Here is a 27,662-nt window from a genome sequence, read left to right on the forward strand (position 1 = left end):
GAGAACTGAGGGTTACTGGAGGGGTTGTCAGAGGTGGGATGGGCTAAATGGGTAAGGGGCACTAAGGAATCTACTCCTGAAATCATTGTTGCACTATATGCTAACTAATTTGGATGTAAATTTTAAAAAATTAAAATTAAAATTAAAAAAAATAAATAATAAATATGGAGAACTGAGGGTTACTGGAGGGGTTGTCAGAGGTGGGATGGGCTAAATGGGTAAGGGGCACTAAGGAATCTACTCCTTAAATCATTGTTTCACTATATGCTAACTAATTTGGATGTAAATTTAAAAAAATAAAAAAATAAAATTAAAAAAATAATGTGGAGAAAGTTAAAATGGGATATTTTAAAAGCCTATACACATTTATTTTTGTTCTGTACTGAAGATAAAGACAAGGAGAATCCTTTCAAGATCAAGTAATGAAAATTCTCTAGTTTTTAGAGCCTCTACTCCTTTACCATAGGTTTCTAAAAAATTTAATACCTATTTTAGGATCAATACTTTGTCCAAATTAATATAAGGAGGATTCTGGGGGATGAAGTTCAGAATTAGCAAAAATAAGAAGGGTTTATATTTTTCCAAGAAAATAGAAAAAAAATCACTGGAAAACAGATTCTTGAATTTTTTCAGTTATTCTAAAATGTCTTGTCTGTGGAAACTATCCAGTTTTCAAAACAACATTATCCTCAGATCTTTGTAACTAGAGCGTATTTATTAAATCATGATTTTTTTAAAAAAGGGTATTTACTGACTGCTTAAAGCAAAAATAATAACCATGTAGTGTAAGGTCTATAACAGATAGAAGTAAAACATATGACATTGGCTCCAAGCTTGGGAGTGCGGGACATAATGTAAGTATGCAGTTGTAATGTTCTCATGCTACACATGAAGTGGTATAATATTCCTCGGAGGTACATAAGTTAGACTGTGATGAGTTAAAAACCTGTATTACAAATCCTAAAGCAACCACTAAAATAACAAAACAAGAAGTTATAGCTTTGGAATCACAATGGTCAAGTCAATAGAGTATTAGTATAGAGAAAAATAGATGAATGAAACAGAATAGAGACGAAGACCTATATGGACAACCAGCTTTCTAGAGAGGTACAAAAGCAGGTCTGTGGAGAAGGGTGGTGAGCAATGGGACAGCTATATGCAAAACAAAACAGATTTCAATCCCTACTCACACCAGATTCAAAAATTAATTCAAAATGGGTCATCAATTCAAATATAAAATCTAAAGCTATAAAACGTCTAGAAGAGAACACGGGAAAAAAAAATTTGTGACCTTGGGTAAGGTAACATGTCCTTGGATGCAACACCAAAAGCATGATCCATAAAAGAACAAATTCATAGATTGGACTCTTCTCAAGATTGAAAACTCCTCTGAAAGAAAGACACTATGAAACAACAAAAGGACAAGCCACAGACTGAGAGAATACATTTCCCAATCATCTAATAAAGCACTTGTCTCCAAAAGATAAAAAGATCTCTCAAAACTCAATAATAATAGGGGCTCCTGGGTGGCTCAGTTGGTTAAGCGTCAAACTCTTGGTGTCTGTTCAGGTTATGATCTCACGGTTCGTGGGTTCAAGCCCCATGATGGGCTCCACCTGCTGGGGATTCTCTCTCTCTGTCTCTCTCTCTCTCCTTCTTTCTCTGCCCCTCCCCTGCTCTCACTCTCTGTGCATCTCTCTGAAAATAAATAAACTTTTTTAAAAAGGTTAAAAAAAACCTTGCAAATGAGGAGAGAGTATTAATATTTAGACATGACCACTGCCTTCAGAAATCTTGCAGCCCTTTTGGAGGGAAAACTATAAGTGATAAATATACAAATTTAGTGCAGGGAAAGCAATGCTTTAGAAACTCTGCTAACTAGCACATACCTGAAAATTCAGATATAAACACAACATGAAAGAAATGGGCCCAAATCATTCATACATATACCCCTAGTATTAAATGTTGTGAATTATGATAGATTTTCATGTTTCCTGAGATAGACTTTAGTATTACTTTAGACCTAAAAGAAATCAATCAAGAAACAACATTTCCAGGCCTTTTAAGGTGCAAATCAGTCTATTGGGCGCTGTGTAAGGGATAATCCTATTGTGGGAAGCACACTAAATTAAACTGAGACCTAAAATTAAGTCCTGTTTGCTTATGAGCCATAGTCAGAGAGTTCCTTTTGTGAGCTTTGGTTTCGACAATCAGTAAAACAGAGAAAAATGCCTGCACTACTCACCTTTACAAGGCTATTGTAAGTATTAAAGAGGATAACATAAAAGGATTTTTGAAAACTTGAAAGTGCTATATACTCATAAGATACCATTTTGGGTTTTTTTTTTAATATGAAATTTACTGTCAAATTGGTTTCCATACAACACCCAGTGCTCATCCCAACAGGTGCCCTCCTCAATGCCCATCACCCACTTTCCCCTCCCTCCCACCCCCCATCAACCCTCACTTTATTCTCAGTTTTTAAGAGACTCTTATTGTTTCCCTCCTTCCCTCTCTGTCCCCCATGGTCTTCTGTCAAGTTTCCCAGGATCCACGTAAGAGTAAAAACATATGGTATCTGTGTTTCTCTGTATGACTAATTTCACTTAGCATAACACTCTCCAGTTCCATCTACGTTGCTACATAAGGCCATAATTCATTCTTTCTCATTGCCAAGTAGTATTCCATTGTATATATAAACCACATCTTCTTTCTCCATTCATCCATTGATGGACATTTAGGCTCTTTGCATTATTTGGCTATTGTTGCAGGTGCTACTATAAACATTGGGTTGCAAGTGCTCCTATGCATCAGCACTCCTGTATCCCTTGGGTAAATTCCTAGCAGTGCTGTTGCTGGATGATAGGGTAGATCTATTTTTAATTTTTTGAGAAACCTCTACACTGTTTTCTAGAGTGGCTGTACCAGTTTGCATTCCCACAAGCAGTGCAAGAGGGTTCCCATTTCTCCACATCCTCGCCAGCATCTATAGTCTCCTGAATTGTTCATTTTAGCCACTCTGACTGGCATGAGGTGATATCTGAGTGTGGTTTTGATTTGTATTTCCCTGATGAGGAGTGACATTGAGCATCTTTTCATGTGCCTATTGGCCATCTGGATGTCTTCTTTAGAGAAGTGTCTATTCATGTCTTCTGCCCATTTCTTCACTCGATTATTTGTTTTTTGGGTGTGGAGTTTGGTGAATTCTTTATAGATTTTGGATACTAGCCCTTTGTCCAATATGTCATTTGCAAATATCTTTTCCCATTCCATCGGCTGCCTTTTAGTTTTGTTGATTGTTTCCTTCGCAGTGCAGAAGGTTTTTAATTCATGAGGTCCCAAAAGTTCATTTCTGCTTTTAATTCCCTTGCCTTTGGAGATGTGTCAAGTAAGAAATTGCTATGGCTGAGGTCAGAGAGATTTTTTCCTGCTTTCTCCTCTAGGGTTTTGATGGTTTCCTGCCTCACATTCAGGTCCTTTATCCATTTTGAATTTATTTTTGTGAATGGTGTTAAGAGAGTGGTCTAGTTTCATTCTTCTGCATGTTGCTGTCCAGTTCTCCCAGCACCATTGGTTAAAGAGACTGTCTTTTTCCATTGGATATTCTTTCCTGCTTTGTCAAAGATTAGTTGGCCATGCTTTTGTGGGTCCAATTCTGGAGTCTCCATTCTATTCCATCGGTCTATGTGTCTGTTTTTGTGCCAATGCCATGCTGTCTTGATGACTACAGCTTTGTAGTAGAGGCTCAAGTCTGGGATTGTGATGCCTCCTGCTTTGGTTTTCTTCTTCAATATTACTTTGGCTATTCGGGATCTTCTGTGGTTCCATACAAATTTTAGGATTGCTTGTTCTAGCTTCAAGAAGCATGCTGGTGCAATTTTGATTGGGATTGCATTGAATGTGTAGATAGCTTTGGGTAGTATTGACATTTTAACAATATTTATTCTTCCAATTCATGAGCACGGAATGTTTTTCCATTTCTTTGTATCTTCTTCAATTTCTTCATAAGCTTTCTATAGTTTTCAGCATACAGATCTTTTACATCTTTGGTTAGGTTTATTCCTAGGTATTTTATGCTTCTTGGTGCAATTGTGAATGGGATCAGTTTCTTTATTTTCTTTCTGTTGTTTCATTATTAGTGTATAAGAATGCAACTGATTTCTATACATTGATTTTGTATCCTGCAACTTTGCTGAATTCATGTATCAGTTCTAGCTGATTTTTGGTGGAGTCTATTGGGTTTTCCATGTAGAGTATCATGTCATCTGCAAAAGTGAAAGCTTGACTTCATCTTTGCCAATTTTGATGCCTTTCATTTCCTTTTGTTGTCTGATTGCTGATGCTAAAACTTCCAACACTATGTTAAACAACAGCTGTGAGAGTGGACATCCCTATTGTGTTCCTGATTTCAGGGGGAAAGCTTTCAGTTTTTCCCCATTGAGAATGATGTTAGCTGTGGGCTTTTCATAAATGGCTTTTATGATGTTTAAGTATGTTCCTTCTATCCCGACTTTCTCAAGGGTTTTTATTAAGAAAGGATGCTGAATTTTGTCAAATGCTTTTTCTGCATCGATTGACAGGACATATGGTTCTTATCTTTTCTTTTTTTAATGTGATGTATCACATTGATTGATTTGCAAATATTGAACCAGCCCTGCATCCCAGGAATGAATCCCACTTGATCATGGTGAATAATTCTTTTTATATGCTGTTGAATTTGATTTGCTAGTATCTTGTCGAGAATTTTTGCATCCATATTCATCAGGGACATTGGCTTGTGGTTCTCTTTTTTTGCTGGGTCTCTGGTTTGGGAATCAAAGTAATGCTGGCTTCATAGAATGAGTCTGGAAGTTTTCCTTCCCTTTCTATTTTTTGGAACAGCTTGAGACAGATAGGTATTCTATGTCTCATAGAATTCCCCAGGGAAGCCATCTGGTCCTGGATTCTTATTTGTTGGGAGATTTTTGATAACTGATTCAACTTCTTCACTGGTTATGGGTCTGTTCAAATTTTCTATTTCTTCCTGTTTGAGTTTTGGAAGTGTGTGGGTGCTTAGGAATTTGTCCATTTCTTCCAGGTTGTCCAGTTTGTTGGCATATAATTTTTCATAGTATTTCCTGATAATTGCTTGTACTTCTGAGGGATTAGTTATAATAATTCCATTTTCATTCATGATTTTATCTATTTGGGTCATCTCCCCTTTCTTTTTGAGAAGCCTGGCTACAGGTTTATCAATTTTGTTTATTTTTTCAAAAAACCAACTCTTGGTTTCATTGACCTGCTCTACTGTTTTTTTTAGATTCTAGATTGTTTATTTCTGCTCTGATCTTTATTATTTCTCTTCTTTTGCTGGGTTTAGGCTGCCTTTGCTGTTCTGCTTCTATTTCCTTTAGGTGTGCTGTTAGATTTTGTATTTGGGATTTTTCTTGTTTCTTGAGATAGGCCTGGATTGCAATGTATTTTCCTCTCAGGACTGCCTTCGCTGCATCCCAAAGCGTTTGGATTGCTGTATTTTCATTTTCGTTTGTTTCCATATATTTTTTAATTTCTTCTCTAATTGCCTGGTTGACCCATTCATTCTTTAGTAGGGTGTTCTTTAACCTCCATGCTTTTGGAGGTTTTCCAGACTTTTTCCTGTGGTTGATTTCAAGCTTCATAGCATTGTGGTCTGAAAGTATGCATGGTATAATTTCAATTCTTGTATACTTATGAAGGGCTGTTTTGTGACCCAGAATGTGATCTATCTTGGAGAATGTTCCATGTGCACTTGAGAAGAAAGTATATTCTGTTGCTTTGGGATGCAGAGTTCTAAATATATCTGTCAAGTCCATCTGTTCCAATGTGTCATTCAGGGCCCTTGTTTCTTTATTGACCGTGTGTCTAGATCATCTATCCATTTCTGTAAGTGGAGTGTTAAAGTCCCCTGCAATTACCACATTCTTATCAATAAGGTTGCTTATGTTTGTAATTGTTTTAAATATTTGGGGGCTCCCATATTTGGCGCATAGACATTTATAATTGTTACCTCTTCCTGATGGATAGACCCTGTAATTATTATATAATGCCCTTCTTCATCTCTTGTTACAGCCCTTAATTTAAAGTCTAGTTTGTCTGATATAAGTATGGCACTCCAGCTCTCTTTTGACTTCCAGTGGCATGATAAATAGTTCTCCACCCCTCACTCTCAATCTGAAGGTGTCCTCAGGTCTAAAATGAGTCTCTTGTAGACAGCAAATAGATGGGTCTTGTTTTTTTCTCCATTCTGATACCCTATGTCTTTTGGTTGGTGCATTTAGTCCATTTACGTTCAGTGTTATTATAGAAAGATATGAGTTTAGAGTCATTGTGATGTCTGTATGTTTCATGCTTATAGCGATGTCTCTGGTACTTTGTCTCACAAGATCCCCCTTAGGATCTCTTGCAGGGCTGGTTTAGTGGTGATGAATTCCTTCAGTTTTTGTTTGTTTGGGAAGACCTTTATCTCTCCTTCTATTCTAAATGACAGATTTGCTGCGTAAAGGATTCTTGGCTGCATATTTTTTCTGTTCATCACATTGAAGATTTCCTGCCATTCCTTTTTGGCCTGCCAAGTTTCAGTAGAGAGATCCATCACGAGTCTTATCGGTCTCCCTTTATATGTTAGAGCACGTTTATCCCTAGCTGCTTTCAGAATTTTCTCTTTATCCTTGTATGTTGCCAGTTTCATTATGATATGTCGTGCAGAAGATTGATTCAAGTTACGTCTGAAGGGAGTTCTCTGTGCCTCTTGGATTTCAATGCCTTTTTCCTTCCCCAGTTCAGGGAAGTTCTCAGCTATTATTTCTTCAAGTACACCTTCAACACCTTTCCTTCTCTCTTCCTCCTCTGGAATACCAATTATGCGTAGATTATTTCTTTTTAGTGTATCACTTAGTTCTCTAATTTTCCGCTCATACTCCTGGATTTTTTTATCTCTCTTTTTCTCAGCTTCCTCTTTTTCCATAATTTTATCTTCTAGTTCACCTATTCTCTCCTCTGCCTCTTCAATCCGAGCTGTGGTTGTCTCCATTTTATTTTGCAGCTCATGTATAGCATCTTTTAGCTCCTCCTGGCTGTTCCTTAGTCCCTTGATCTCTGTAGCAATAGATTCTCTGCTGTCCTCTATACTGTTTTCAAGCCCAGCGATTAATTTTATGACTATTATTCTAAATTCACTTTCTGTTATATTGTTTAAATCCTTTTTGATCAGTTCGTTAGCTGTTGTTATTTTCTGGAGATTCTTTTGAGGGGAATTCTTCCGTTTCGTCATTTTGGATAGTCCCTGGAGTGGTGCGGGACTGCGGGGCACTTCCCCTGTGCTGTCTTGAATAACTTGTGTTAGTGGGCAGGACCACAGTCAGACCTGATGTCTGCCCCCAGCCCACTGCTGGGGCCACAGTCAGACTGGTGTGTACCTTCTCTTCCCCTCTCCTAGGGGCGGGATTCACTGTGGGGTGCCGTGGCCTGTCTGGGCTACTTGCACACTGCTAGGCTTGTGGTGCTGGGGATCTGGTGTATTAGCTGGGGTGGATCGGCAAGGTGCACAGCGGCAGGAGGGGCAGGCTCAGCTCACTTTTCCTTCGGTGATCCGCTTCAGGAGGGGCTCTGTGGCACCGGGAGTGAGTCAGACCCTCCGCTGGAGGGATGGATCCGCAGAAGCACAGCGTTGGGTGTTTGTGGGTGTTTGCGTGGTGCAAGCAAGTTCCCTGGCAGGAACTGGTTCCCTTTGGGATTTTGGCTGGGGGATGGGCGAGGGAGATGGCGCTAGCGATCGCCTTTGTTCCCGGCCAAGCTGAGCTCTGTCATCCGGGGCTCAACAACTCTCCCTCCCGTTGTCCTCCAGCCCTCCCAATCTCCGAGCAGAGCTGTTAGCTTATAACTTTCCAGATGTTAAGTCCCGCTTGCTTCCGAACACACTCCATCCGGCCCCTCCACTTTTGCAAGCCAGACTCGGGGGCTCTGCTTGGCCGGCAGGCTGCCCCTCCACCCCGGCTCCTTCCCGCCAGTCCATGGAGCGCACACCGCCTCTCCACCCTTCCTACCCTCTTCTGTGGGCCTCTCGTCTATGCTTGGCTCCAGAGAATCTCTTCTGCTAGCCTTCTGGTGGTTTTCTGGGTTATTTAGGCAGGTATGGGTGGAATCTAAGTGATCAGCAGGACACGGTGAGCCCAGCATCCTCCTACGCCGCCATCTTCCTCCGGCACCTGCTCGCAACAAACTCATTATTTTTTTAAAAAAGCATTTCCATTCAGAAATTTCCCAAACTACCACAACAGATAATCCCATCATGAAACTCTAAAAATCAATCTAAAACTAATTCTCAAAGTGTTCTATACAGGGGTGAGAAAACTACAGCCCACAGGCCAAATAAACTTGTTTTTTGTACAGCTTGTGAACTAAGAATGGTTTCTTACATTTTCAGAAGGTAAAAAAAAAAAAAAAAAGAGGAAGAATGTCCTGTGATACAAGGAAATTGCATAAAATTCAAATTTCAATGTCCATTAACATACTCAAGTTTATTCATTTATATATTTGCATATGGCTACAAGGTTGTGATATGGGACAGTATGGACCACAAAGTCTAAAATATTTGCTATCTGGGGGTGCTTGGGTGGCTCAGTTGGTTAAGTGTCCAACTTCGGTTCAGGTCATGATCTCACGGTTTGTGAGTTCCAGCCCCACGTTGGGCTCTGTGCTGACAGCTCAGAGCCTGGAGTCTGTTTCAGATTCTGTGTCTCCCTCTCTCCCTGTCCTTACCCCATTCATGCTCTGTCTGTCTCTGTCTCTCTCTCTCTCTCTCAAAAATAAATAAATATTAAAAAAAATTTTTTTTAAATATTTGCTATCTGGCCCTTAAAGAAAACATTTTTCAAACTCAGCTATTGGCCAAAAACATTTTGTACTCCTTACTGCTGGGTACTTGAAAGGCAAAGGACACAAAAATAAAGAATCCACATTAAATATATCATCAAATTTCATTATATAGCATATTTACAATTGACATAAAAACAGCTGGAGGATCACGATCTAATTCAACTTTTCAAAGAAAAAGTAAGTAAGAAACTGAATAAGAAACTGAGGCTTGGAGACCATACAGACCTGAAACTCATTTGAAGCCTATGCTTACATGCTCACTGCTCACTTCATTATGCCCAACATATCTTATTATCACAGGAGACATTTCACTGCTACTGTTGCCATTTGATTTAGGGGATTCATAGAGACATCGGTAGCCACAACTAAAAACTTATTATAATCTGAATCATCTCAATATTTCTATAGATCATAACTTTGAAGAATTAGAGAATTATTTCAAATTACTTTTTCCGTGAGGAAAACATTAGATATTTCTCATATGTGTGAGAGCATAAGCTTTTCAAAGTTTGTGTGAAACCTGGAATACATGAGCCTTGTTATTGTCAAAGCCTTTGTTATTTGTCAAAGTCAGCATAAGAACTTCTTTTACCTTCCAAAAGAAGTTTGAAGTTATTTGTGAACATCAAACAACACTCTAAATTTTGATCATTTTAATGTATAAGGATTAAAATGATGATCAAATTTTTAAAGTAAGAAAGAGATACTTTGGCTTAAAATATCCAAAACTTAATAATTTCTGAAATCCTTGAAAACTTTTTATGCAGCAAAATATCTTATATCTTGCCAGTACACACATAAATTCAGTGCCACTATTTATTTAATCTCTATATGTGAGTAAACTTTACTTAGAAGTGAAAATAGTAAAAAAAAATTTTTTTCTCAAATTTTACATTTGGCTACTTTGCAAATTTCATAACTTGGGCAATTTTTCTACTCAGAAGTTAGATATACAAATATTTATTACTGAAAGTTCATTTCTGGTAGCCACAGTGGTTTACAGAGAACACATTCTGTCCTCTGACCTTCTGTCAAATTATTCATTCCCAGAATTACTTTTCCATGAATATATTAAAACTTCTCTAAGCAATGATCTACACTAAGTTACTACAGAAATAGCATCAAATGGTGCCATCCAAGTTCCTGACTGTGACATAAACTGAGAGCAAACTACAGTAGACAAACCAATACATAGGAATTGTTTAAAACAGTATTACTTTTATATATCATTTGAACAGGTCACTTTAAATCTATACAAATTTTACCAAATCTATACAAATGTTACCCAAAAAATCTACTTTGCCAATCCCCAAAATTTCAAAGACCAGGTTAGTGTTCCAGACTGGTCTCGTCATCATAATCACCTGGAGACTTGTTAAAACTAGATTCCTAGACCCTCCATGAAGAAGTCAGTAGGTCTGGTGCTAAAGAATCTGTTTTCAAGAAGTCTTAGATGAGTGGTTCTCAAAGTTTAGTCCCAAACCAGTAGCATCAGTATCACCTGGAACTTGATTGAAATGCAAATAACTGGTTCCACTTTATATCTTGTGAATCAGCTCCAAGTGAGAAGTAATGGCCTAGATAAATCTCATCAAGGAGACAAGTTTAAGAAGCATTTTGTAAAACATGAAGTATTCTTCAAATGTAAGATAGTGCCAAACAAATGGAAAATCAACAAGGATAAAAGAGATGAAGAAAAAAGAAAAAGAAAGACTGAAAACAAAAACAAATGAACCTTAATGTATATCGAATTAACAATACAACCATGTGGGTAGAGGGGGAGGGATATCCTAATTAACTTTGGAACACAGTATTTTGACCTTGTAACCCTTAGCCTTAGCACAGGCAAAATGAGTGTAAACAAATACTAGCAACTCTAGTTAGCATGCTTGTTTTTCACAGTGGTATAGGTTACCAATTCCAAAACTACTTTACATGTATTCTACGACTGAGCAAATGGGTTATATATCGTGGGAAATGGAAGCCAGGTTTCTTACTGGTGGAAGAAAGAGAAGAAAGAAGGGCAAGGAAGGGAGAGGGAAGGGAAGAGAAGGAGTGAAGAAAGGAAAAAAGGAAAAGGGAAGACTAGAATGTATCCTATGGTTTGGGGCTAAAATGGGAGATATTAGGGGCACCTGGATGGCTCAGTCAGTTAAGCATCCAACTCTTAGTTTTGGCTCAGGTCATGATCTCAAGGTTCATGAGTTCAAGCCCCACATCTGGCTCTACGCTGAAGGTGAAAAGTCTGCTTCAGATTCTCTCTCTCTCCCTCTCTCTCTCCCCCTCCCCTGCTGATACACTCCCACTCTCTAAATAAATAAATAAACAAGCTTTAAAAAGTAATAAAATGGGAAATGTTAGTATGAATACCTACTCTTAATATATGTGTATACAGATACAGAAATATAGATTTGTGTATATTATATATAAACCTTGCATATATTGTGTACGTACATACATGTATCTAGTGCATACATACACGTATCTGAGAAGGCCCAGATGTTTCAACAATGCCACTCAAGTAACAATGAGCATCTAGCTCCCAGATACTGCTTTGTAAATACCATTCTCCAATAAAAAGGAAGCAGGGCTCCTTGGAGAAATGGCTGACTCCAGTATTACGGCAAGGAAAGTATAAAATCAACCTGAAACATCCTGTAGCACTAAAGAGTAAGGAAGTCCTCAAAAAAAAAAAAAAAGGTGGGACAGATCAAAATGACACAGGAGCCCAGCTTCAATAAGTTCCCAGTGGTCAAATATGGGGCAATTTGACCAATAATATAAAAAATGAAAATAACTGATTATAGCTTATAAAATAAAATGAGAATCCATGAGGGGTGCTGGGATGGTTCAATAGGCTGAGCATCTAACTCTTGATTTTCACTCAGGTCATGATCTCATAGTTCATGAGTTCAAGTCCTATGTTGGGCTCTGCACTGACAGGGCAGAACTTGCTTGGGATTCTCTCTCTCCCTCTCTCTCTGTCCCACCCCACTCATGCTTCTCTCTCTCTCTCTCTCTCTCTCAGAATACATAACAAACTTTTTTAAAAATGTGGGAGTGGCTTTAGAACCAGGTGATGGACAGGGGTTAGAAAAATTTGGAGATGTGTGATAAAGAAAGCCTAAATTGTCTTGAATAGACTGTGAGTGGAAATGTGGAGTTTGATGACAGTTCCAGTGAGGGCACAAGAGGAAGTGAGTAACACAGACTGGAAACTGGAGGAAAGAGAATGTAATGTAAAGGCAGACAGCTAAGTCACACATCCACAGTTACATGGGAAGCACAGTCTACCTACTGAACTGGGTGATCTGCTGCAGGAAATTTCCAAGCAGGTGTTGAAGGTGCCTCTTGGTTTCCTCTTGCCACAAGAGGAGAGGTACACATTGAGTAAAGGATGGTTAAACAAAAGAAACCAAGACTTGAGAGCTATGAGATGCCTGGCCTCTCCAGAGGGTAAAGATGTTAACACTAGGCAATGGCTTCTAAGCAAAGTCCAGGGCTTAGAGATCTGTGGGCTTTTGTCTAAGGGGGTGAACCCCAGTGAGAGCCACAGAAGGCTGTATGGTCTTGTGAGAGAACACAGTAGCAGACACACTGCTAGCCTAGACTGAAAGGATACAAAATGAAACGAAGCCATTGGACGTCCAAACTTGTGTTGACAGGAAGCATATGAGAAAACTCCCTGGCTGCAGAGATATGCACCCTTTCATGAAAAAGAACCTCAGAGGACAGAGCCAAGAAACATGGAGAATTAATTATTCCTGAGGTTGAGGTAATAGAGGGAATAAGCCTAAGGTGAGGAGGAGGGGGGGATGGTCAAAGAGTGGGATCCTTGAAACTGAACTTATAGACAGAGCATGCTTACCAGTAATGACAAGGTCTATAGTAGGTCCACGAGAATGGGTGAACCAGGTCAGGTGAAAAAACAAGAATAGTGAAAGAAAAGCCTTTAAGAAATTGATGATCATCCATATAGAAGTGGAAATCACCAAGAATGGTGACAGGGTAACAGTAAAGAGACAAGGTAAACTAGGTATTAGCAGTTACAAAAGTCTAAACACCTTGGATGACCCTTACTTATTCTTCCACTTCAATTTCTCACCATCCCCCAGCTTTACAACCCAACCACACTTAACTTTTCTTGTTCACAATGTCCAGATGTGACTGTGGGACTTTGCAAATGCTCTTCATTCTACCTGGTTCATTCTCTGCCCCCTTGTAACCCAGGCAGATAACTTCTAGTACCTGTATATGTTTTCACAAGTCCCTATGTTTATTACATCACAGCACTTTCAAATTATTATGTTCTCTGTCTTTACTGTTAGCTCCAGAAGGGTGAGGGCTGTGTCTGAGTTGTTCAACATGGTTCCTCACACTGAACTCAGTGGCTGGTGCACACAGTAGGATTTTTCTCCCAGGTCAAAGGTAAAGCGTCTAAAGAAGTAGCCTATTTCTATGGTATCTCTCCTTTGGATTCTTTGACAAACATTAATATCTGAGCTCAAACAATGCTTTTCCTTAAGGGACATATTTATAGGGCTTTAAATCCCTTATAAATGTTAGGTTTTGGTTCCTTTTAAAAACCATTCTTATTTACACATGGAAGCATTTGAAAGATTTCTCTCATGAACTCTAATGTCTGCAGAAGGGCATTTTGATTAAAAACTCTTCTTACAGTAACCACCTTTATGGGTTTTCTCTTCCATGGAAGTCTTATTCATTAAACTGACCATCTCTTCCTCATGATTTGAGGAGTCTTATTTAAATTATTTAGAGATACAGTGCCCAGAGATGCAGACAACACAGAATTTAAGGCAGAAACAGCATTGACAATTGGTAAAGTGGATATATTAACCCAATCATACAAAGGAGAAAACAATTAACATGGCAAAAAAGGAGTAAGAAAAAAACCCACAATGTTCCTCCAACTGCATGCAATTATGACAAGTTTTCCTGTACTGATATTTTTAGAAAATTGAGTTCAAAACAAAAGCAGGTCAAAAGAATCTGCTAAACTCATCATGTGAGTAAGTTGAAAAATCTAGTTAATTTATCATCATTTTCTCATTTTCTGAGTCTGACCCAGAAAAACCATCATGTAATGAATAGACCAATGGTTACCTGGCTGACTGAAGTGAAGTGAAAATTCTCAACTGTAACTAAGTTACTATGCAATTTTGTAATGTTCCAATATATTCATGTATATTTTTTTCTAAAAATGCAGACCTCAAGACTTAACTATAGTCTATACATAATAGTAAGATTTTGACAATAACAAAATGTAAATACTTGCACATGGTCACAGAGCTCTTAAACCAAGCATGCTGCCCTAGCTTGCTGACAATATCTGAAATTCTCTTGAATGGGCACCCAGTGAGTTTTTGATCACTATCCAAAATATTTAGGTCATCGTAGGAATGTGCTACATTGCAAAGTAATTCTTTTCTGTGAGCTAAAACCTATTTTGCTCAATAAAACAGGAAATTTTCTGTTCCAAACTTCAAATATATCTTTATCTACCACAGTGCTTCCTTTCTTTCCTCAGTACTCAAGGTTGAGGTGAGCTTCCTTCATTTTAAGACCAACCTTTCACCTGTGCTTTTTTCCTGGAACTTGTTTATTTAAATATTCACACTCTGTTATAGATCTTCAATAGTCCCCCTTCTACTATATCTTCAAACTTTCCCTCCCTGCTGGGTCATTATCTAGAAGCAAGCTCACTCTCTCCTGTCCTTTAAATGCCCACCCTTGGCTGTGCATTACCCATTATTCCTCTATCCTTCCCACTTTACAACCTCCACTACTTTGGGGGACTCTAGAGGTTTATAGCTCAGTCATTTCTATTTTGCACATTTTTCTAGGTTTCCTGGCTGCCCAGAATTTTGTGCCGCTGAAACACTGGCAGCTAGGGCACCTTTTCACCAATCAGATAGTCCCCTTCAGGATCCTCGCCTTAATGTGAATTGCACAAAGAAGCAAAGGCTAGCAGGGCCTTCTACAGTCATCTAGAATTAGAATTCAGCTGCACAAGTTATCCCCACCTAAGGCTTCCACAACAATCTTGTGTTCCCATGGCTTCATGTGCCTCCCAAACAGACAACAGTAACCACTAAAACTGAAGCCCTATACCTATCTGCCCCAACCACCAGCCTGTGATGCCTCAAAGGCAGAAATCATTACTATCTTTTTTTCTCAGCATCTCTAAGTTTCTTTCTTTTCAAATTATTTTTATTGGGGTAAAATATACATAAAATTTATCATTTTGAGTATACAGTTCAGTGACAGCAGTACATTTACACTGTTGGGTAATATAAATCCAATTCCAGAACTTTTCTCATCTTCCTCAACTGAAACTCTATACTTATTTAAAGAGGACCTCCCATTGCTCCTACCCCTAGTCCCTGGTAACTACTATTCTATTTGACTCATGTTTATATGGACAGTTTCTAGCATGTCGCCCCTCAGTGGTATGATCCCAATAACTGCAGAACTGAAGGAAATGAGTCTCTTTCTCCTTGAGCATCCCACAAAAGGACAAATTAGAAAAAAAATTTAAAGAGCTAAAATTTACAGAGGAATGATATGTATTATCACTGGAATTACTAGAACACTTGAATGATGTGTTAGCTAGAATTCTAAGTGTATGGCTATCTCAAACCACCATCTTGGCTCTCTAGCTAGCACAAATAAATATTGAGCACTTCTATTTTTAAGCGAATAAAATGATCAAATATGAAGGAAAAAATCTACCTGAAAAAGAAACGTGTAACAAGTTTTTCCCCTCCACTCAAATATCTAAGACCCCTGAATTGAGTTCATACTTCTTTCAGAATCTATTCCCGTAGATACAAAAGGAAATGTAGGGATAGGAGAGTTTTCATAATCCACTTCTGTGTATGGAAGCTCTTGCATTTAAAAGAAATTATGTCCTAGAAATTTCCAAATTAATTTATTTGGTACTTACAGAACATATAAAAGATGGACCTTAAGGTCATAAGCCTTGAAAGGATTCTTAAATAGTGACTCCATATAGCAGATGAATAATTCCAAGTCCTCTTTCGTCCAGCACTGTATGTTCCAGTTTGCACCTGAATTAAAAATAAACTACATTAAATCTGAAAAACATTCTGAACAACTCAGTGAAAGAGAAGAACTAAATTAAATTTACCAGTGTTCTGATACAACTTCCACTGCCTATTCTGAGAGAAAAAGAACTGGCTCTAACCAGTGGTATGTATCTGCCCAAGTGATCTAGTCCCTTAGGCCTTCAGTTTCCTTTCTGGTAAAGTAAGAGACTTAAATTCAATTACTGCTTCTCAAACTCTTCTTATTTTTTTAATCTTGAACTACTTAAGTAGGACAAAAGACCTCAAAAGTCACCTAGTTCAGTTCATGCTTGCTTTCTAAGAGAAAAGAAAATATTCAATATCAAGATACAAGCACATGTGGAGCAGTATTTATGTGTCTGCTTTAGCAATAAAAGCAAAGTGATTCACATGTGAACAGTGATTCATGTCTTAAATTCTTGTTATTGTAAATTACAGGCCCCAGATATAACTGATGCAGGCATACTTTCACTGTGCACTGAAAAACTCACCTGGCAATAAATTATTGGCGGGTTGTAATTTAAAAAGCAAGAATAGCAACAATCATAAATAATGGCTCACTTAAGACAACACTAACGTATTCCCCAAACTTGAAGGATTTCTAGCTGGTAGGGATTTTACAACAGTGTTGAACCATTATGAAGTAAACAGCATGCGTGGCAGAATAATCAGCTGAAATCCTCGGTAACCACCACTTAACCTACCGATTTCAGTTACAAAAATTTAAAGTGAGAAGTGACTAGTTATGCAAGCTTTATTTGTGTGTAAAACTGAAATCTACGGCATCATAGGGACACCTGGGTGGCTCAATCTGTTTGGCTCAGGTCACAATCTCACGGCTTGTGGGCTAGAGGCCCTTGTTGACAGCGAGAAGCCTACTTGGGATTCTCTCTCCCTCCCTCTCTCTCTCTCTACCCCTCCCTCCCTTGCCTCAACACACACCTGCACGTGCTCCCGCTCTCTCTCTCAAAAATAAATAAAACTTAAAAAAAAATCTATAACATCATAATCATTTCTCTTCAAAAGTGAAGAAAGTACTAACATTTTTTTGATCATTTCAAAGCTCATCACAAAGACCCTGCCTTAATAAGTTCATGCTTGGTATATCCATTGAATTGCTGGAATGGCTAGTTAAGTTCCCCTACAAATTAAAAAAAAAATGCTTCAATTAAAATTAAGTGAATGTTATGTGGCGCCTGGCTGGTTCAGCCAATTAAGCATCTGACGTTGGCTCAGGTCATGATCTCACGGCTTGTGGGTTTGAGCCCTGCATTGGGCTCTGTGCTGACAGCTCAGAGTCTGGAGCCTGCTTCGGATTCTGTGTCTCCCCCTCTCTTCCCCTCCCCCACTCACATTCTGTCTCTCTCTCCCTCAAAAATAAATGAACATTAAAAAAATGTTTCATATTAATAAAAAATTAAGTGAATTTTATTAATCAATGGTTATGGGCTCCACTGGAGACACTGGGAGTTATTACTACTAACTTGTTTTAAAACTCTGATTTTATTGCATATTTATACTTTGTTCTTAAGCTGATTTCAATAAACCAGAGTGTTTCTTCCATATAATCAGTGATGCTCAACCAGTGGCAATTTGGCCCTCGGGCATCTGGCAATGTTTGGAGACATGTTTTGATTGTCACAACTGGGGAAGGAGCTACTTGTATCTAGGTAGAAGCCAGGGATGTTGCTAAACATCCTACAATGCACAGAACAGCCCCCCCATACCCAAGAATTGTCAGGCCCAAAATGTTAATAAGGTTGAGGTTGAGAAATTCTGATTAACCCTGAACAGAAGTGCTATATTTATGCTTGCCTTTACTTTCATACTGTAGGTCTCTTTGTATTACTGAGTCAATGGATGCTGTTCTGTTAGCTTTTCCAGAAGGCTTGGAAATAATTTTGTTGTTTAGATTTCCAGATGTAGAATTATTAATTATGCTAACTACATTCAGTGTACATTATACTTGAACAACAAAACCCCCTTGATTTAAAACATGGATTGGCTGCAGAGAGATTCTTTCCTTGAACAAATATTATTCATAAATGCTTTAAAATTTAACTACTTCTGATGTGCCTGGCTAGCTAAGCCTGTAGCGCATGCAACACTTGACCTCAGGGTTGTGAGTTCAAGCCCCATGTTGGGTGTAGAGATTACTTTAAAAACTTTTTTTAATCTTAAAAAATTTTTTAACTAATTCAACAGTTGAATGTTTTGAATATTTAATATATTTAACAAAATAAGGGGTGATTTTTCTATTTTAAAGCAAATTTAGTGGTGCCTGGGTGGCTTGGTCAGTTGAGCATCCAACTTTTGGTTTTGGCTTAGGTCATGATCCCAGGGTCATGGGATTGCACCCACATTGGACCCTGGGCTGAGTATGGAGCCTGCTTAAGATTCTCTCTCCCTCTTTCTCTCTCTACCCCTTTCCTCTACACATGCTCTCTCTCTAAAATAAAAAATAATAATAATAAAATAAGGCAAACTTAGAAGATTACAAAAAACTGACTTACAGGGTATAGGTAAGAGTTCCCTCATTACATTTTTCTTTTATTTTTATAACATATGAAATAATTTGGGGCTCATTAGTTTGGTCACATAATGAATCATAATTTTATTACTAATATAAAATGATGATATGTGTTAAGAATTCCATCCATAAGACATCTATTTTACACAAGTTTCAGAAAACAAAAACATTTTGTTTAAAACAGTTAAAATAACATCTAATGCTCACAACATTAAAATACTTACCTATTTGTTGGAAAACTAAAGAATTCACTGTTGCAACAAATGCCTTCCCTTCCATGTCATCTGCATGTACAGAACAGTTTTTATCTTCCTCGCTCCAAAGGCAACAGTGAAAAGTTGTTTTGGAAGATAAATTAGAAAAGTAGGTACTACTTGAATTAAATTTAGCTTCAACAACTGCCTCATAATGTTCATTCACATTTGAAGTGTTCTTTGAGATTCCAGTAGGCAAGAGAAAGTCATAGGTTGTATTTGGTGGCATGCACGACAACTTAAATCTCCAGGGAGTAATTGGGTATGCCAAGTTAAATGCAGTTATCAAATAAATAAATTCTGTCAGGGTATTAAAAAAGACACATAGAAAAATAATTAATCACTTTGACTAAGACATAAATAGGAAGTATCTAAGATTAAACCATGTAGTGCTCAGTAGTATTTAACTTATTGCCCAATCCGTGCCTAATGCACAGCTCTGGGTTTCCATTACACAATGTATTAGTTCATAGAGATAACTTCACTCTTAGCACCTCATTTTGGAAATTCATGCTTCATTTTCCTCATGAATCTAGCATTCTATATTTATATTTTAATTAAAAAACTATAGCTCAATATTTCAATTACCTTTTCTAAAAAAATATTCTAATGAACTTCCAGTATAAGAGAGAAATATCTGAATATGCAATTATATAAACAAGTATTAAAGTTCTGTTTTAATATTTTTTTATTTTTTTTAATGTGTATTCATCCATTTTTGAGAGAGACAGAGAGCATGAATGGGGGAGGGACAGAGAGAGGGAGACACAGAATCTGAAGCAAGCTCCAGGCTCTGAGCTGTCAGCACAGAGCCCGACGCGGGGCTTGAACTCGCGAATCACAAGATCATGACCTGAGCTGAAATCAGACATTTAATGGACTGAACCACCTAGGCACCCCTGTTTTAGTATTTCTTAAAGAGAATAATACCAAAATGTTAGCACTATGAGTGCTTTTCAAAGAGTTTGCGTTCAACATCAGGACAGCTGGATGATCTCTTCTGCCCATGATCCTCAAATATATGACATCATCGAAGGCATGTCCTTAATGCACTCTCCAAGAATCAATGTACAAAGACAGGAAAATTCCATTGCTGATTAAAGACAATTCTCACCTTTTTAGACATAAAAAAAATTAAGAATAATCATATAATCCCATACTCAAAAACTCTCAAAAGTGGTACTTATTTTTTTAGGAATTGTCTGAAAATATAATAATAAATTCTCAATAATTCTTTCTTTTACAAGCTACTCAAATAATACAACAGCTGTGTTGCCTCATATACAAACTAATGCAGAATGAGAATTCTGAGAATTTAGCATGGATTTGAATGGAATGAGAATTTTGAAGAATTAGGGTAAATGTAAAAATATAAGAAAATAGCAATTTTTAAAAAACAAATTCACAAAAACGATGTTTTAAACTATAAAAGTAAAACATGTAAAAATATTTAAGCAATATGTAGGTAACAACTGTTAAAGTTTGGTTTCTAAACTTTTCCATAAAAATAAATTAACATAAAAATGTATCAGATGTAGGGGCACCTGGGTGGCTCCTCAGTTAAGCATCCAACTCTTGATTTCAGCTCAGGTCACAATCTCATGAGATCCAGCCCCACTGCTCAAGATTCTCATTCTCTCTCTTTCTCTCTCTCTCTCTCTCTCTCTCTTCCTCTGCTCCTCCTCCACACTCATACACTCATTCTCTCTCTCTCTCTCAAAATAAAAAAAATTTAAAATGTATCAGATGCAAAAAAAAGATAAAATAAGAATATATCAGATGCCTAAATTAAGCCAAATATGACTGTGACCCCTCATTACAATTGTGTTCCTTTGGACTTCAATCTTTCTAATATATGTTTCTGAAATCAGAACATGTTAATAAAAAATAAAATAGGTTATTTCTTTGGTTTTAAAAAACCATGAATATTTGTTGGTATTAATTAAAAGCATTATTTTTCTAGCTGCATATGGAAGATTCAGTTGGCTGAACTGAAATAAGCCTAAAATCCTCAAAGAAGTCTTTGAAATTTAAAATGTAATAATGAATGTCATAGACATAATGACTGTGAATCAGCTTAATTAAAAGATGGTTCTATTTTTGCATGCTTGTTTTGCAAATAATATTTCTTTCCCTCCAGATGAACCCTAAACAACAGAAACCAGAATTTATTTCTGAAGGCATATGTTATCATGGTAACAACGTCCCAAGAACTCTTCTGATTCACAAGACTTCATCAAACAACAAACCTTTTGGAAAGCCAATGTGAAACACGTTGAGTGGAGCCTAATAAAAGCTAGAGAATATAAGAGAGAATGAGTATGTTGCTACTTTTAGATAGTCCCTTGTGGCATAGTTGTTTTGTTTTGTTTTGTTTTGAAATCTGTCAAAGTGGGGTTATCCTGGGTATTTGCTGTAAATATACAGATGGCGACAATGAGAAAGAACAGTATGCACAACAAGGAAAACTAGTAGAGAAGCTCATAAGAGTGCCTTCAGTTTGGATTAGCCAAGGAGATGCTCAGAACTCACTGACACATAGCTGGACAGCTTGAGGAGCTCCTAATATGGTTGCCAGATAAAATGTTTTTTTTTTTAAATAGCCTGACTTTAATTTTAAAAATGGAACATAACCTAAATTAGATGATTTGAGGGTTTTTTTTAAGTCAGAATATCTCTAGAGTGTGATCAGAAACAAGTGAGAATAGTATGCTCAAAATTCATTGGCAATATGAGTGACTAATTTCAAACAGAAGCATACTATTAGTTAAAATCAAGACATTTTAAAAAATCTATAAGCTTTCTCTTGAGGATATTCCTGCAATGGATAGGAGGGAGACTAGTATACATTTAAACTCTGAAAGCATTCTTCTGGTGGTATTCAGGATGGAAATTTTAAAGGTATACACCATCCCTTGGTAATATCCCTTTATAACATTATACTTGTCATTGTCTACTGGAGTTCTAATGTGAAATAACATTTAAAACGGCATGTCCCTTCCATTTGAGAATAAATCCATTATTTTGTCATAGTCACATATTTTAAATATTATCACCAAGTTAAACAGCTCCTTGATAGAGAACTAAAGTTTTGACTATCACCTGATATATATACATTTATAATTTAATAATACTACATTTACTAAACTAAAATTAAAACATTTAAGTGTCACTGTATCTTTTTTCTACACATGCATAAGGGTGTTAGTATGCATACATAAATTTCTGTACCATAAAAAAAAAACAAAGTTAAAAAGCAAACAATAGGCAGGAAGAAAAATTTGCATAATATTAATAAATAGTTACAGGCTTCTGATGATTAAGGTTATGTGTCAACTTGTCTAGGTTCATGGGGTGCTCAGTCATTTGGTCAAACATTATTCTGGGTGTATCTGTGAGGATGTCTGGATGAACTTAACAACTGAATCAGTAAAATGGGTAAAGCAGATTACCCTCCGTAAGGTAGACAGGCCTCATGATCGATTGGAGACCTGAATAAAGCAAAAAGGCTGAGTTAGAGGGAACTCCTACTGCCTGACTGACATCAGTCTTTTCCTTCCTTTGGACCCAAACTGAAACATCAGCTCTTCTTGCATCTGAAGCCTTCCAGTGTCCAGACTGGAACTTGTATCATCAGTTCTCCTGGGTTTCCAGCCTGGCAACTACAGGTCACGGGACTTCTCAACCTCCACAATCTTGTGAGTCAATCCTTATAATAAATCTCTTTCTCTCTATATATAAATCCTACCGGTTCTGTTTCTCTGGAAAACCCTGACTAATACAGTACTAAATATCAATTACATTTTAGAAAATCCTAAAAATCACTAAGACAAAATCCAACCACAAAATGGCCAAAGCATATGGTTTAGAAAATCACATAAGAAATATAAATGGTCCATAAACAGTGCTCAACCTCGCAAACAGCCAAATAAATAAAACTGAAATGGGATGCTATGTTTTGCTTATCTGACAGAGCAAAAAGACAAAAGAATGATAGCATACATCTTTGACAGAAATGCAATGGGCTGGCGTTCATATATCTGTGGTGGTACCACAAATGCTACAAAGCTTTGTGGAGAAAATTTCACAGTATTCATCAAATTTTAAAATGTGCATACTATGTAATAGAGAATTCCTCCTTAACAACTAATCAGCAGGAATATTCTTCCAAATGTACAAAGATATAGATACAGATATATGGATTTCAATGCAGCATTATTTGCTACAGTAAAAGAAATGTCTATCAATGGGGAATTGGTGAAATAAATTAATAATTTAAAGTATATTCATACAGATCATTGTTGTGCAACCATTAAATGAATAAGCGTATCAGTAAATACTCAGTAAAAAAAATGTTATCATAATAAATGGAAAAACTATTAAGTAGAAAAAAACAAAAAACAATATGTATAGACCAATTCTATTTTTGTAACCAGAGATATGGATTGTGTGTGTTTGTATGTGTTATGGTTCTGGAAAGCTACACATCAGGTTATTCCCAGGAGATTGGGAAGTGTTTTTATTTTCACACTTATGCTTTTGTTTGGTTTGTATTTTTAATCATAAGCATGAGAATTCCGAACTGTGGACAGGAAATTCTGCTAGCCAACAAAAGAAACAATATCTCCAACAGCAAAATCTCTTATATACGGACATTTAAAAAGCAGATAACTTACCCCAATGTAACAAAGCCACACAGAATTTTTGACAAATCATCTTACTTCAGAGAGTAGACCTGAAAAACAGTACATCGAAAACAAATACATACACACACACATGCACAAAAACACCTGACATCTATATAAGCTGTCTGGGAAAATATAAAAGGAAAAGGATTATGAACGAGTCTTTAAATTTAATCCTCTATAATACTCTGCATCAATATCAGAGAACTGTCTCACATTAAAGTATAGCTACACATTAAAGGTTTACTCCTGTGTACCTGCTATCTTACACGGTTAAAATATAAGCTACATATTCATATACAGCATAATCAATTTTTCAATGTTCCTTTATGCCATGACAAACGAGGACAGGCATCAAAGGATAAGACTATATTTTTAACTGAGCAAAAGTGTTCATAATGTTAATTAAATATGTACTAACATTAATAGCACAGTCTTTTTTTTATAGCTCAGTTCTTAAATTTCTCTTATTTTCTAAAGCCTTTATCTTTACTATGATACTACAAAGTCAAACAGTTATAGCATAGGTAATCACTGTACATTTGTTTCAAAAAAAAGAGGAGGAAATTTTCCAGTATGTTTTTGGAAACTCCCACCATTTATTTGCAGATAAAGCAATATTCACATTGGAGAGTTATTAGAGTAATTCAAGGAAAGGCTGATGGCTTAATATATCCAAATGATAGGGTGACTTCAAGAGATAAGCTTTCCCATGAAGTCTCCTCATTTTTAAATACATCATGAATGAGATTATTCTTACCAGTATATCATGAATGGTAGCATAATTTTAATATATTGGGATTCAATTTGTAATGAAACCATAAAGGCTTTTGTTGTTCCAGGGTTTTTTGTTATCTCAAACTGGGGATTCAGTTCACTACACAAAAGTTAATCTGAGTTAAAAAGTTCTGAATTAGGTGTCAGGAGTCTTGAATGTCAATCTAGAGTCTTTGACCAGCTGTAGGACTTGGCACTTCAACACTCTAGACCTCAGGTTCCTCATCTACAAATCCTCCTGATGGATGAGCTCAACAATCCCTTTCAGAGATGCTCATGATTGAGAGATTTTATTTTAAAATAGAAATCACAGCTTTACACAAAGATATTTTCAAATATCAAGTAAGAAAGATGTCTCATAAGTCATTACTGACAATTGGTACCATGTGATGAGTAAACAGAAAAACGTACTTGTTTAGTTCACAACTTAATAACTCTCAGGAGGAAAATGGATGAGTATAAACATTTTGTAGTCTGGTCAATTTGTTTTTCAGCCTCTTGCTTTTTCATCAGAAGTTTGGTTCTTTATATACTGACATCACAGTGTGTCTTCAGGATTTCTAAAAATCAGTTTAGTGTTTGGAATCCTCATTATCTAATCATATGAATTTTTTTTTTTTTTGCTACCTGTTTCTGGTACAACATTTTCTCATAAAATAAACCCAAGAGCAAGTTTCATAATCAGGATGTGTCATAGATACAACATATCATTTAACTAAGTGTTTTGAATGAACTGACTGGTGACAAGTAATTCAGTCCAACAACAGATTTGACTCACTTTTAACTCAACTGATCTGCTGAGTCAAGTGACCAAACAGACCAGAGTTTTTTTGCTTATATAAGACAAGCATTATTTTCTTTAATGTTCCAAGCAAAACACAAACTATTCTCATGGTTTGAATTCTGGTAGTCAGGTTTCACTCTTACATAACAGAGAAATAATCACAGATATGAAAAAGGCATAGATGAAACCTTGAAGAGAGTGTGAAAGGTGGTACCTCACACAGACCCAATGAGACAAATATTTAAATGACCGACACTGTACCAGAAATGAATAATAAGGAGATTTGCAAAAATACAAATAATACAGAAAAAAGGAACAGAAGTTTTTAAACTGTGAGAAAAAAAATCAAGTAAAGGGAAAACTAATGGTAAGGTGGCCAAAATAAGTATAATACACAAAATGCCATTAATTTGAATTCGGTTTTTAAAGATGAGCTATTGGGGCACTTGGGTGGCTCAGCTGGTTAAGTTTCGGACTTCAGCTCAGGTCATGATCTCACTGCTCATGCGTTCAAGCCCCACATCAGGCCCTGTGCTGACAGCTCACAGCCTGGAGCCTGCTTGATTCTGTCTGTCTGTCTGTCTGTCTGTCTCTCTCTCTCTCTCTCTCTCTCTCTCTTGGAGCCTGCTTGATTCTGTCTCTCTCTCTCTCTCTCTCTCTCTCTCTCTCTGTCTCTCTCTCCCCCTCCCTCTCCCTCTCTGCCCCTCCCTTGCTTGTGATCTCTCAAAAATTAAAAAAAAGTTAAAAAAAATTTAAAGATAAGCTATTGATTTCCCTTATGCTTTCTTATGGTCAAATTGGTCAATTACAAATTCAGAGTACTCAAAATAAAACGTAACCAACAGCTTAGGGGAAATGTTCAAATAATCCTAACAGTAAGAACAGAAAGAAATTTTGCCTGAGTAACTTCAAAACAGGTAACATCCTCATGAACACTCTCACAGTACCAGAGTTTCATGTGAACCTCAAAATCCAATAATTTCTCAGCCCCTCCATTGCCAATACCCTATTCTAAGTCACCATTATCTCTTCCCTGGACAGTCGGAAGGGCCTCCTAACTGGTCTCCCTGCTGTTGCCATTACTCTCCAGTTCAGTCTATTCTCAATGCGGCAGCCAGAGTGGTCTTGTTAACACATAGGTCATATCATGCCTGTCTTACCCCAAACACGGTCGTACTCTCCTTTTCACTCTGCGTAAAAGTCCGAGTCTTGCACAGAACTACAAGGTCCTGGATCTCTACTGCCTCTCTGACCTCATCAACCACTGCTCTTCTCTTTGTTCAAGTCACCTTCTCAGAGGAGCCTTTCCTGACTAGCCCATCTACAATTTCAACCCAGCATGTCAAATCTGCTGAATTTTCTTCTTGTTATTACTTCGCACTGTCTAATGTGAATATGACTTGTTTTTCTTGTTTATTGTTTAACTCTCCCCACTAGAATATAAACTCCACTAGACCAAGGGATCTTTTTTTACTATTTCCTTTCATCATTATATCCTTCTCACATAGAAGCCTGCCTCTCACATAGTAGGGGCTCTCTATACACTCACTGAATGAGTGAGTGAATGAATGCATGATACGACTCTTTCTTGATATATTCTTAAAAATAGGCTGGTAGCATCATACCAAGAAAATAACAGCAATCTTTAAAAGAGGTGTTCTGTGGACAGCAAAGATGTGATACACACACACACACAGACACACGAATATTATACAACCATAAAAAAGGATGAGATCCTGCATTTGTTACAACATGGATGCTAAGTGTAGTAAGTTAAACTGGGAGAGACAAATACCATATGATTTCACTCATGTGGAATCTAAAAAACAAAACAAATGAATACACAAACCAAAAGTAGAATAAGACCTCTAAATACAGAGAACTGATGTTTGCCAGGGGGGAGCAGGGGGGATGGGCAAAATGGGTGAAGGAGAGTGGGAGATATAGGCTTCCAGTTATGGAATGAATATGTCACAGGAATAAAAGTCATAGCATAAGGAATATAGTCAAGGATATTGTAATAATGTTATATGGTGACAGATGGTAGTTACAGTTGTGGTGAACATAGCATAATGTATAAACTTATTGAATCACTATGTTGTACATCTAAAACTAATGTAATTTTATGTGTCAACTATACTCAAATTAAAAAAAAATTAAAGAGGCATTCTAATAAAAACCCATCTTTGAGAACCAGATTTAATTCCAGAGAAAATTTCAGAATGGTGATTCTTAACCATTTTTAAATATGCATCTCGTTGAGAAGTTTGTGAGAGCAAGGTACCAACTGCCAGGAAGAGACACATATATATAAAATTACACCTATAATATCAGAGGGTTAACAAATTTTCTGAAATTTATTCAAAGCTCCCATATTAAGTCCTGATGTAGCTAAATGAACAGAGTTCACACTCCTCCATCAATCCTCCATAAGTATAGCTCCTATGAATCGAGCAATTGATAGACACCGAATTGTGAGGAGTTTGAGATAATATTGCCTAACATTCCCTCTGGAATGTAGTCATTCTATGTTGACAGTTAAAACACTTATGTGTTTTATTTGAAATCTCCATAAAGTATACAAAGATTCATCCACAGTCTGATCTAAATGATCCCTCCATAATGCCTGGA

At 37.0% G+C, this 27,662-nt stretch overlaps 1 protein-coding gene across 1 annotated transcript in view; it reads right to left on the reverse strand.

Annotated features, from left to right (window-relative positions):
- LEPR (leptin receptor) overlaps positions 1-23,520 on the reverse strand; it is a 70,316-nt gene extending 46,796 nt beyond the window's left edge. The window contains exons 1-3 of the mRNA XM_047085345.1: positions 23,462-23,520; positions 18,756-19,085; positions 15,860-15,983 (exon numbers count right to left, since the gene is read on the reverse strand). Of these exons, the coding sequence (XP_046941301.1) occupies positions 15,860-15,983; positions 18,756-19,085; positions 23,462-23,501 (494 nt within the window). The 5' untranslated portion in view covers positions 23,502-23,520. The remainder of the gene's footprint in view (positions 1-15,859; positions 15,984-18,755; positions 19,086-23,461) is intronic.
- Positions 23,521-27,662: the final 4,142 nt, after the last annotated feature.

This window comes from Lynx rufus, unplaced genomic scaffold (assembly GCF_022079265.1).
Source record: "Lynx rufus isolate CCGP_SWC_20201006 ecotype Redwood Valley unplaced genomic scaffold, mLynRuf1.p SCAF_2, whole genome shotgun sequence".
Classification (NCBI taxonomy): domain Eukaryota; kingdom Metazoa; phylum Chordata; class Mammalia; order Carnivora; family Felidae; genus Lynx; species Lynx rufus.